This window comes from Vigna angularis, chromosome 11 (genome assembly GCF_016808095.1).
Source record: "Vigna angularis cultivar LongXiaoDou No.4 chromosome 11, ASM1680809v1, whole genome shotgun sequence".
Taxonomy (NCBI): domain Eukaryota; kingdom Viridiplantae; phylum Streptophyta; class Magnoliopsida; order Fabales; family Fabaceae; genus Vigna; species Vigna angularis.
Genome location: NC_068980.1, coordinates 2,181,555 through 2,194,209, shown reverse-complemented (window position 1 = coordinate 2,194,209; position 12,655 = coordinate 2,181,555). Strand labels below are relative to the sequence as shown.

At 33.1% G+C, this 12,655-nt stretch overlaps 2 protein-coding genes across 3 annotated transcripts; both read right to left on the bottom strand.

The window, feature by feature from the left end:
- Nucleotides 1-569: 569 nt before the first annotated feature.
- On the bottom strand, nt 570-4,806 carry LOC108332299 (pentatricopeptide repeat-containing protein At1g03540). Of its 2 annotated transcripts, XM_052871048.1 has the most exons (5): nt 2,280-4,806; nt 1,736-1,847; nt 1,049-1,176; nt 770-952; nt 570-691 (listed from the first exon to the last, which is right to left on the bottom strand). In XM_052871048.1, exon 1 carries the CDS (start codon nt 4,729-4,731, stop codon nt 2,923-2,925), a length of 1,809 nt encoding a protein of 602 aa, XP_052727008.1. In that variant the 5' UTR covers nt 4,732-4,806; the 3' UTR covers nt 570-691; nt 770-952; nt 1,049-1,176; nt 1,736-1,847; nt 2,280-2,922. The 2 variants fall into 2 exon arrangements, with proteins under 2 accessions (XP_052727008.1, XP_052727007.1); XM_052871047.1 differs by having other exon boundaries at nt 570-952.
- A 3,917-nt stretch (nt 4,807-8,723) lies between these two features.
- LOC108333538 (inorganic pyrophosphatase 2) lies at nt 8,724-10,414 on the bottom strand. Its single transcript, XM_017569001.2, has 4 exons — nt 10,229-10,414; nt 10,005-10,126; nt 9,652-9,853; nt 8,724-9,152 (listed from the first exon to the last, which is right to left on the bottom strand). The coding sequence occupies exons 1-4, from the start codon at nt 10,364-10,366 to the stop codon at nt 8,778-8,780; spliced, it is 837 nt and encodes a 278-aa protein (XP_017424490.1). The 5' UTR covers nt 10,367-10,414; the 3' UTR covers nt 8,724-8,777.
- Nucleotides 10,415-12,655: the final 2,241 nt, after the last annotated feature.

Genomic DNA, 12,655 nt, shown 5'->3' with positions numbered 1-12,655 from the left:
TTTGCATTTTATTAAAGAGTAAATTGAAAATTTATGTAAAAAATGAAAATTTATTTTATTTATTGCGTAATGTACAAAAATCTTACACCGTACTTTAAAAAAGAAATAAATGACATTTAGAGAAACGAGTGGGTTTTTTTAAAAAGATTAAAAGGAATGTAAATGCTATTTAAGTAAATTTCAAAGTATATATATATATATATATATATATATATATATATGTGTGTGTGTGTGTGTGTATTACATTTAACATTAAATGAATAACGATTTAGGGTTCTAAATATTGTAATTAGAAGAATTATATCGAAGGCTCAATTATTCAACTTGTAAACAAAGATGATTCGGTTTTTTTGATTAATGGGTCAAGGATAAAAATGTAATTGATGATCTAAATTATATTTTAAGTAGATTGTAATATTAATATTTAGGCAAAGGAGAAATGGTGCACAGATATTGCAAGAAATATTGAATTACAAAATCAGTGGGGAAGAAGGGGATTAAACCCCAAATTCCCAAGTAATATATTTTCTATTACTTTCACTTAATCTTTTCCCCCTATACTCAACCAATTTATTTTCAATTTTGAGACACTCTAAGTACATTAGTTTCCAAACTATGACAGTGGTTTTCTATGTCTAACCTATGAAGTAATTTTAATCACAGAAAACAGAACTGTCACCACTCACTCAGCCTGCAGATGCAAACATCTAATACTCAGTTTGGAACATCAAAGACTGATACAACAAATACTAAGAAGAGAGCATGTTACCTAAGTTTTAGATACAAAGGACCAATTTTTTTTCCATGCTTTAATCAATGTTTTATGAGCAGAAACATGTCCTTCCATCACACCATCAGCTGCAGGTCCCACTTCATGGACAAATTTGACAGATTCTGAAAGCCGATTGAGAAGGTTCATCAATGCAATTACCTCATTCCTTTGCAGCTGAAGCTGAAAGATCGTCAAGTGTAATTTAAAAGGTGTTGGTAACTTAACCATAGTGTGAAGGGAGGAAGAAAAAAAAATTCTGGGGTAAAATGTACTTACTGTTTGACTTGAGTTTTCTTGACCATCAACAGAGAAGAGAATCTTTAATGCAGTTCCAACAAGACCAAGAACCTGAAGCTTACCCCCATAATCGACACTTCTCACATCATATACAATCCATCAATGCACTGTTTACACAAAAAATATATTATTCAAATGCCAGTGAGATAAATAAATAAAAATGAGCGTAAGATAAATCAGTAGTAGAATAATAAACGGTGAACAAGTACAAGGATCGGTCACTTAGTTGTCTTATACAGTCAAAAATTATGTTCAGATACGATCGGTACTCAAAAAGTCCAGACAAATTATAATTGTTGGAAGTTTCACATCGACTAGAGATAAGGCCAATTCATAGTTTATAAGTGGGTGCAAATCACACCCTACAAACCGATTTTGTGGGATTAAGTTAGGCTTAAAGTCTACTTCTAATAATAATGAACCAGAGAAAAGAAACTCCCTTTTTGTTAACATTTCAAAGATATCTTTCACCAAAACAGATGATAAGAACACAACCAATATCCACTCTACAGATAGAAAAGCGATTATTTACATTCAAAGTTACTGGTCTGTCAATGTTTGATAATATGAAAGGTACCATCAAACAACCTAAAATCCAAGGCCTTTTCAAAATATTGTAGTTTAGTCAAATTATTTAAGTGAATAAGCTTTTCAGAGAAAACTCACATTTGGGGCGGTTCTCAGAGTAGACAGCATCCCATATCCTTCTTGCAGAAGAACCAGTGTAACCAGTATACCTTCGCAGGATTCAGTTGAAGATTCACGTATGTCATCTCGTCTGCAAATGCAAACACGGCTTTCAATTGACATGCTTATTTTTCTTAGAAAGAGGTTGAATACATCATAAAAAGATTTAGTAATTTGAATCACGTTCTGCCACCAGTAAAAAAAAAAGTTAAAAGGCACATTTACTATAAGTGAATGCTAACAACACTGTTTGCTTTCTGATACTAAAAACCAAGGGCTGGTCAAGTTAAAATTTAATAATAGAAAGAAATCTCTTAGCAGATCAAGATATAAAACAAAAACGATTCACAAAGATATACTCATTAGAGGAGTATAAATCTGATGTCACTCAATATACTTAAGAATCCTAAATTTTATACTTCACTGCTAATATCTGCTATTTCACTTTCACACAATTAATTGAAACAACAACTGATAGCACAAATAATTTAGATATGAATTAGAATATAAAGTAATAACGCACCGTTGTCATTCTCATCGTCATTTGTCAATGGATTGTCTATTTCTATCCATCCTCTGAAAACTTTATTGACTAAAGTACGGTCAACAGCTGCCTGAGGTTTACCTTCTTGACAAACAAGATCATTCATTGAGAAGCCATGTGGCTTCTTAAATGATTCAGGGAATTCACTTTCTGGGCATTCACATGCACTACAGTCCCGCAACTGGCACATGCCGTCGTCAGGCCAGAAGGGACAGTCACACCATAATTTCACCTATAAAAAATTTCACCCACTGGTTCGAGACGAAGGCCGCTAAATTCAGTTGACAAAAATGAGCATGCATCAGCTCAAGGTGTTACTCTTTATTCATTTGATTGCAGCAGCTGATGATGTTTGCAGGCTTTTCATGATGATCCCTCCAACCAGACAAGAATGATGTGTTCATTTGATGCTGCTTTTGGACTTCATTCTATTCAGTCACCAAGTGAAAGTTTTTTTACTGTCTAATACAATGCAAGTAAGATGACAAAAGAAATCTCTTCATGTACAACACCACCATAGAATCTCTGAACAAACCTTCCATGATACCAAAAATAAACCGAGTGTTCATTCTATGCTAAATCAGTCTACCAACTATATCGACAGAACTCAACCTGCCTATAACTATCTAACACACGCAGCCTCTCCCATGCTCCTCCCAACAATGCTCAAATCAAAACTAGGAGAACCCTTTTGCTTCTCACTTTCAACCCAGCTCGTGCCAGGCATCTTCTTAACCCCTCGCTCCTCCATTAACCTTCTGATCTCTTGGGCGTCATTCCACCGGCCAACTGCTCTATAAACATTACTAAGCAAAACATAACTCAGATGGAATTCAGGGTCCAGCTGAATCATCTTTTTCGCAACACGTTCAGCTGTGATATAATCCGAACACTTAGTGCAAGCTCCAAGCAGAACCGCCCAAACCGAATGATGATCATACCCGCAATCAGCAGCCTCTAGCAAACACTCAGCCTCCTGTATCAACTCAGCCCTTCCAAGAAGATCAATCATGCAAGTGTAATGCACCACCCCAGGCCTAATCCCATACTCCCTCTTCATCAAATCAAAATACCTCCTCCCATGATCAACCAAACCATTATGACTACACGCAAACAGAACATTCACAAAACTGATCCCATCCGGCCTCACCCCCTCCTTCACCATCTCCTCAAACAACTCCAACCCCTCTTGCCCTCTCCCATTTTGCGCAAACCCCCCAATCATGGAGTTCCATGTGATCAAATTCCTCACCTCCATCCTCGAAAACAACCTATATGCAAAATCCACACTCCCACATTTCGCATACATATCAACCAAAGCAGACTCCACCACCACATCCTTCCACCCACCCTTCCTCACATACTGACAATGCACCTCCTTCCCCTGCCTCACCGCAGCCAGCGCCGAACAAGCACGGATAATCGTCCCAAAACTATAAAAATCCACCACCCCCCACTCCCTAACAAGCCCAAGCACACTCTCAGATTCTCCATTGTGACAATAAACTCCAAGCATAGCAGTCCAAGACACCCAATTCCTCCCCTCCAACCCATCAAACACTACCCTCGCACACCCAACATCGCCGCACTTCCCATACATATCCAACAAACTACTCTCCACGACCACATTCCCACGCATCCCCAAAGTCACAACCTTCCCATGCACCTCTCTCCCCATCCTCAGCCACCCCAAGTGCCCACACGCGTTTAACAGTGTTCCGAAAGTGAAACCATCAACCTCCAACCCCAAACCTCCGTCGTGCATAACGGAAAACAACCCCACGGCCTCCCTAAACCTGTCATTACGCGCCAACGTGGAGATAAAGGCCGTCCAGCAGACCGGGTCCGGGTGGGGCAATTCGTCGAACACCCTGCGCGCGTCGTCGACCACGCTGGTCCTCCCGTACATGTCGATGAGCGAGCAGGCGACGACGCAGTTGGAGTGGAAGCCGCGGGTGGCGACGATTCCATGGAGGGCCTTGCCAAGGAGAAGGTTTGGGAGCTGGGAGGAGGCTTTGAGAAGGGAGGAAATGGTAAAGGCGTTGGGATAAAGGCCGAGGCGGAGCATTTGGAGGAAGAGGCAGAGAGCCTGGGTGGGCTGGGCTTTCCGGACATAGCCGGAGATAATGGAGGTCCATGCGATGACATCTTTGAAGGAAAGGCCATCGAAGAGAGTGCGGGCCTGGGAGAAGTGTGGGGAGAGTTTGAAGTATAGGGAGAGGAGACTGTTAGCGAGGAAGCGGTCGGCAAGGAGGCCCGATTTGAGGACGTGGGCGTGAAGGAGGGTGCCCTGGACGAAGGAGTGGGCTTTGATGCAGTCTTGTAGGAGGGAGGCGTAGAACACGGGCTTCAGATAGGGGTCGGGATCTTTGGCTTGGGCTTGTGCTTGGGTGAGGATGAGTTTGAGGTTCTTCATGGAAAGGTTGTTCATAGACAGTGTGGAGAAGCAGACACTCTCAGGTCACTTTTTCAACCATGCTCTCGCCCAAACACACCTGGCGATCATTGTGAGTGTAATCATATTTAATTTTACTTTTAAAATAATAACTTATAATTTTGTTTTTGCTTTAAATATAAATTTGTATAGTTTTTGTATTATAGTCGTGTTTAACCATTTAAATTTTTACTAACTACTTTTTATTAAAAACTTATAAGTATTTTTTATTTGTGATTTGATGATGACAACTGCAAAAGATACGTATTACCAAGCATGAGAGGCTAAAATGGAGGAGCTCAAAAAGATAAATGCAGATGCACATGACTGGTTAGTAAGTATTCCATGAAAATGTTGGTGCAAGCATGCACTTAACTCTAAAAACTTAGGTGTGATGTCCTTATGAATATCTCTCAGGATCTTTAACAACACCATCTTGTCACTTAGAGACAAATCTATCTTAATCTAAAAGTCGTGTTATTTATGCTGACAATACAGTAACTCTCTTCGTTCTTGTGTAGTCAAAAAGTAAACATAGCTGAACTGAAGGAACAATTAGATGATGAGCGGACTCAATGAAAACAGGATTTAAAACGACTCTGAAATGCTGCCTTAAGAAGGGAAAGAGAGCTACAAGAAGCAATATATAAGCTTCAAGTTTGAAAATTTTGATACTAAATTAGTAAGAAACTGCTACCTTTCTATACTATTAGGAGCTCACATTCATTCTCAATATATGTTGTAGGAACTTATCGGGTGCATAAAGTATAGCCTGAAACTTTTATTCTTTTGGGCTTTGAGGTCTCTTGTTAGCCTCTTAACTTATATTTTTTCTTCGTAGTTTCTAACTTCACCTCTGTAATTTTTAAAATAACTTTTTTCTCCTTTGCTGAGATGGCTTTAGGATTACCTTGATCTTCTGGAATAACTTCTCAAAGTTTTTGGAACATGAACATGATTTCTAAAATAAGATTTCTAGAAAAAAAATTTCCAGAATATGATTTTGAAAAAAAATCGAAATATATGAAATACATTCTAGGATGAGATTTCTTAAATAAGTTTTGTAAAAGAAGTTTTTAAAAAAGACATTAAATACAATACATAATTACATAATGAGTTTTCTTGAACAAAATTTTCAAATAAGCTTTTCGAAACATATATGATACTCTTCCAAATAAGTTTTTCAAAACAAGATTCCCTTCTTCGTCTCTTAAAGAGTGGAACAACAATGGAGAGGCAGCAATGATAATATAGAAGAGTGGTTATTTATGATTATTAAGAAATTCAAATATAAATCTAAGTTCCACATCCAGAAAAAGAGAAAGTTAAATATTATGTAAAAAAGAAGATTTACATATTCATTATTGAATAAAGGATGAGAAAATTAAATATTATGTAAGGAAGAAGACTTACATATTAATTATCTTAGTATTTTAAAGTGGAGGTGGTGTTAATCCCCGGTACATAAATTAAAATGATATTTTAAGTATTATATAAGAAAATTTTCATAAATTCTTTTTTGGTGTCAATCTATTGAATTAGGTTCATGTTTTATTAATTCACTTTTCTCTCTCTCCTAAAACCCGTTAATGAGACGAGCATCCTTCCGTTTTGAAAAAACAAAATCTTAAAAATAATTTATCTTATTTTTATCATGTTATATCACCTGTGATATTTATAATTAATGTTTTAAGGTGTTATTGAACATTGTTGATATTCATTAGTGATTTGTTAGATTCAATAATTCATACCGTTGTTACAACACTACACAACATTACATTTATTAACTAGCATGCTTTTGGATTAAGAAAAGAAAAAAAAGTTCATCACAAATCTCTTTTCTCCTGCACCACTTGCTTTACATAAAAGAATCGTCTTAGACAGAACTCACTCATAAACTAGGTACATTTCAAAGATTTGGACGATATAAGGAGAAGCATATATAAGCTTTTTGGGAAGCACTTTAAAACAGATAGAAAATATCAACAATACACATATTTTTTTTATTAACTAAAATCAATGTACCAACGAGATGCATGATTTGCTTTTTTAATATAAGGAAAAATATAGAAAATTAAGAGAGAAAAGTTAAGAATTTGAAAAAAATAAGGAACAGGCAATTATAGTGATGGAGCTAGGTTGCACTTTGTTGATTAGTGTTTTGTTATGTAGGTGGTGTGTGGTGAGATCCAACAATGCCAGCATTGAAGAAAAAGGAGTTTTAGTGCATGGCACAGTAAGAAAATTATGTGATACATATAGTTGCAACACGTATATATAGCTTTTCCTGATTCAATTGCAGATCTACTTTAAACAGCTCTACCAAATTCAATATTTTTTTTTCTGGGAAAGCATACAAAATGACAAATGAATGATAATGGAAAAGCGTGGTGATGGTGAAGGGAAAGAAGATATTGAATATTTTAGTTCAAATTTGACCATAATCTTCCTTGACTTTACTGCTCATAGAAAATCTTGTTTACTTGTCTAAATCAGCAGAAATTGAAAAACTATGGATTTTTTATATGTTTGGTGAGCATTCAAGATCCAATGTTGAAGATGGATTTCACTGTTCTCATTTATTTCTCCGAGTTAAATTAGTGCTAAATATTGAAGAAGAAAAACTAATATAATTGGTGTAAGAAATATGGACATTCTTTTTTTCTTTTATGTATGTTGGGTTGAAAAAAAAAGAGTAAAAGTTAATGATTATCTGGTTAGACAGTCTTGGATCGTTTACTAAGTATATTAATTTTAATGTTGATCAATTTAAGAATAAAGTATGATTATCCACAATTGTATTGTAATTAAACTAACATTAATTTAAAGCCTACTTCAAAATGTATAAATAGAGGTTAAAGTAAGATGGTGTATTTTTTTACTACGTTAATTATTAATTGTTGACCTAATTTTATCATGAAAATGTTTTTTGCAGATATCCTTCAAATGATTTAGATGAACAAAAACTTGTCTTTTAGATAGTTTTTAAACTTGGAACGTACAATTCAAACTAGTAACCTTAAAATTCATATCCAAAATAAGTTTTGGTAATTTAGTGGAAGAGTGATGTATAACCTTAAAATAAGATTTATTTTATTATTTTTCTTTTACTTTCATTATTTTTGTTTGTTTTATAAAACTAAACATTTTTAATTTGAACTTTATTCTTCGGATGTTTTTTAAGAAAAAAAATGCCTTCACTATTTCTCACCTTTATATAAGTTGTAACGTAAATAAATTTTATATTCAAACATTATGAAAGAAAAAATATATTTGAAATAAAAGAGTCTTTCACCCCCAACCTTTATCTCGACGCTGTAAATTATGTCAGTAGCTTTGATGTATTATTTAGTTGTTAGAATAATGGTTAAATGGTTTATTTGATCACATAATTTATTTAATTGGTTTGATTTGCCACCAATAATAACAATAAACTATTCAATTCTCTAATTTCAAAGGTTAATATTGTCATTTTCATTTAATTGATCGTAGCACATTTGCGAAGTATAGAAGTTATACATATTCGAATTACATAGTGCTGTCATATCAATTAGTGAAAAGAATAATATAAATGCGATTATGAAAACAAAACAAAAAATCAAAGAAGAGACCATATTAAGTCAATTAAATAAATAAAAAGGTAAAAGGGATAATTTAACATAAAATAGTTTATCATAAAAGTGATAAATAATATGTTGTTAATCTTGCTCTTTTATAAGTAATTTTGATATTAATTACTAAGAATGAAAATAAACAGAAAAATAATATCTAAATATGATTTATTCGTCTTCCGACACAGATTAAGAAACTTAAAACGATATTTATTAATTAAACTTTTTGTAAATGCATATATTACAAACAGTGTTTAATTATAACTAGATATAGACTTTATTCATTGTCTTATTATCAGTAATAATAGGAGGCTAAAGGCTGATACACTTTCTGCAAAAGCAGAGAAGCGACAGCAAAATAAAGTAGGAACACAGAGATGACAAGACAGAAGAAACATAATAATTCTGAGATTGATCGATCCTAATCGGTAGTTATTGAGGAACTGGAAGTGCTGTAGGTAAAGGGTTATGAACATCAATCGAAATTGACCCTAACTTGCAATCGATTGATCTTGTTGGAGTACAACTACTAACACTGCTCTTTCCTTCACCGATTGCGTTCTTGATAATATGGAGCATAACATCATGAAGCTCTTCCCCATTTCTCCATGCATGCACCTCTGCTTTTACGTGATTAGAGTTTTTGGACACTAAATCATACAACGGAAAATTCCTTCTGGGCATCAAAAAGTCCTTGTCTTTCAGCTTCAAACTAGGGCAGAAGTCTCCATTTCCATCTCCGAGGTAAATGTACTTCTGCTCTGATGCAGCATCAACAGAATTTTGGATCCTTTCCATCACCAATCCCTGTATAACATTATTAAAAGGGTCGATCAATAATGGTTTCAAAAGTTACCTTTGCAAGTAATATTAAAAAATTTAGTCAGTGGTTTTTGGTCAAAGGTTGTTCTTATAGACACTACTCTAGATAGTGTATTATATAGCATGATTTTGCCTTTATGTTGCTGGGATCCCTGGATTTTTGCATTATGACATGCACCAGAAAGATGGAACCTGACGTGTGATCGATGATAACAAAGACAGTTCTCAATAATTGAATATCGTCAAAAAGAAAATTTGACCAGAGCTAATTCCTCCATACACAAGAATAATATTTTTTCATCTAAAAGTAATACCTTTTCAGTTTTTTAAAATAACTGAAAAGTATAAAACCCAAATAAAAAAGTGATTTTTATTATTAGATTTGATGAGTTTTTTCATTCATTAGCAAAAAAAATATATAAATATGATTCTATGTACTTAATAAAAGTGATAATGTGAGAAATAATGGAGTTAGTGCTGTTGCCTTGCACATGTTTGGTGGACAGAGATTACATCCATGAGAAGATTTGACATAATCATGGTAGGGGCAAACTCTGAGAATCCCTTCTTCATTAACATAGCTGGGGTTTGCAGTGATCTCCGAGAAACAATTCCAAACCCCATGATGCTTCAAAATTGTTTCAATAAAGAAACTATTTGCATCGCTCACAATCTTCAACTCGCACCTGAACATAACAATGTCATCTTAGGTTCTACCATCATTATTATATCCGAAATTTTATGACCATAATGTTTTACTATGTTGAGTTTTTTGTTGAAATATTCAAAAGCATGTTCAAGTATCAAAGCAACTAGAGTGATTTAATGTATATGTACCCAAGGGAATACGCTGCTTCTATGGCTGGGACAATGCGGGGATGCATTGGAGTCCTATTCAGAACTTGTACAATGTCTTCAATGGTTTTTCCTTGTGAATGAAGTTCGTACATCATCTTATCCTGTGAAATTTTGGGACGATTAAAGAAAAATATACTTATTTTGCTATCAGGAAAAAATTACAAGTGGGTTAAGCAAGAAAAGGAAGAAAATTTAGAGAAAACCATGAGAGGGTTCCAAAGCGTGTTAGGAAGAAACTCATAGAACTTTTCGGTTAGACCAAACTCATCAAGAACCCAGTTATCACTATCGCATTCGATGATTGTTGAGTCGAAGTCAAAAACCACCACAATCCCAGCCATTGAGTGTGCAAAAGCTTATCTTTGTAATGCCTAAATGGGTTGATACTGTCTGTGAATGTGCTGCGTAGACTAACAGATTTAGTGTATTTATAGGCAAAGAAAATGCTAGCTCGCACGTAAGCATGCATGATAGATGGAATCTTTTTTATTCCATGGAATCTTTTTTATTCCAAGGAATCTTACGGAGTTACGTTAGATAAAAATTACTATATATAAACTTGTCTTTCCTAACACAAACACTAATATCAGTAAAATGTCTAAGAATTTCTCAGCATGTCCAAGTTTAATTTCTAACAAGTAACTGTCAACATGTAACATAAAACTGTCTAACAAGCACCACTGTCCAATATTATAAGTTCTAAAGAAGCTTGAAGCATTCATACACTGTCTAATTAGCCTTATAAAGTTTCTTCTTTGGGCTTTAACACGCAAAGAGCCTTTAAATGTCACGTTCTTCTTTGGGCTCACAAAGTCTCTCTCTCGGCTGCTACTTCCTGCACCACATGTTTTTCTTCCAACCCCTCTAATTATTAAGTGTCCATTCTACCCTATTCAGTTAATAATACAAGTTGACTTCCTTCGGTTGCCTCCTTCCCTAATTTGAAATACCTGGTGTTCTGGAATATATTTTTTAATTCAAAAATATCTTCCAGAACACCATTTAAAAAAAATATTTTTATATTTTGGATTAGGTGGTCCAAAAACTATTTCTAGATCAAAAAATGTATTTCAAAAGAAAAATTCTAAATAAGATATTCCATAAGTTTTTTGGATTTAGAAATACATTCTGAAAACCCGTTCCAGGATTTTTTTTTTTTTTATATTCCACAATGATTGTTTCGAAATATAAAAAGAAAATTGGAACAAGTATTCCAAAAATATTTTTTCATATCCGAAAAATGTATTCTGAAACATTCTTTCTGAAAAAAGAAAAAATAATTCTTACATTTCGGTTTGAATTTTCTAAAAAAAAAATTGAATTCAAAAACATCTTTCAAACACAATTAATTAAAAAAATGTAAACAAAATAAGAAAGTGTAATTTTCAATGAAGAAGCATCCTCTCCTTTTGACTCTCGGCCTTGAACATTAATATTCATTTCCATCTCCAAAAAATGAATCTATTGTTCTTCTCTTCACGGGGATATTAGGCCTTTCAAAGTACTTCATCTTTTAAGTTAATTTTTAAAAAATATTTTAGTAATATAAGTGTTTATTGTCAGGTGAAGTTATTAAGATCAATTATATTACTTTTAAAATATTGTCTGCTTCGATATTAAAAAACACTTCGAAGAATGAAAACAAAAAATAAATTTAAACTATTTTAAGTATCGACTTTTAAACTATATAAAATTGTAAAGTATGATAAGAAAAAAATATAAAAAAAAGTTAGATTTTCACTTCCAAACTTCTTTTTAATGTGACCAGAGATATTCAAGAGAAATATTGTTTCCAAAAAAATTATTTTTAAAACCAAACATAAGCAATATAGCAATATAGTTCCTTATTTTCATACTCGTGACAAACTGTTCTTTTCCTACGAAATGTCTTCGTAAGCTTATTTTGATTAATCGTATCAAATAGGCATTGTTTTCAAAAGTTTACACACAAATTTAATTCTAAAGCTTGTGTTTGTAAAACATATCTCGAAGTTTGTTCAAAAACTATAGTCGGTAAGTGAAAATTGTCCAAGTAATTTATTCAACTATAAATGCTTGATAAAATTATTTGTTAAAGTATTTCATAAATGTTGAAAAAAATGTACATGTCTAAATTATTATTATTTTGATAAAAATACATCTTGAAATATTTACAATTTAATTTTCTAGTTAATTTTAAACTATTACTTTTTTATTCAAAAGCATTATTTTGTTTTTAAACCGTATTATTGTATTAATCTAATATAATACTTTAAATATTTCCAATTGAGTTTAATATGAAAATAATATAATTAAGCTAACGTATGTTTCTTAATTGTAATAAACTTACCTTATTTAAAAAGGATAAAACATTATAATTTAATAAATACTATTAAAAATAAATAAATAAACAAGCATAAAAAGTTAAAAAAAAAATTGAAGAACCGAAATAATGGTATTGTATTAATAAAAACAAAATCTTATGTTTCAATTACTTTTTTAAAGTTCATGAAGTTTTCCAACTCGTAGAAAAAGAAAAAAGAACTGACCTAAAAGTGTGAAAAAATGTAACCAAATGTAACAAAATTATAGCAACTACTCTTTTTCTTTAGTATAATCCAACTTGAGTCAATTAACATTGGAAACTTTGG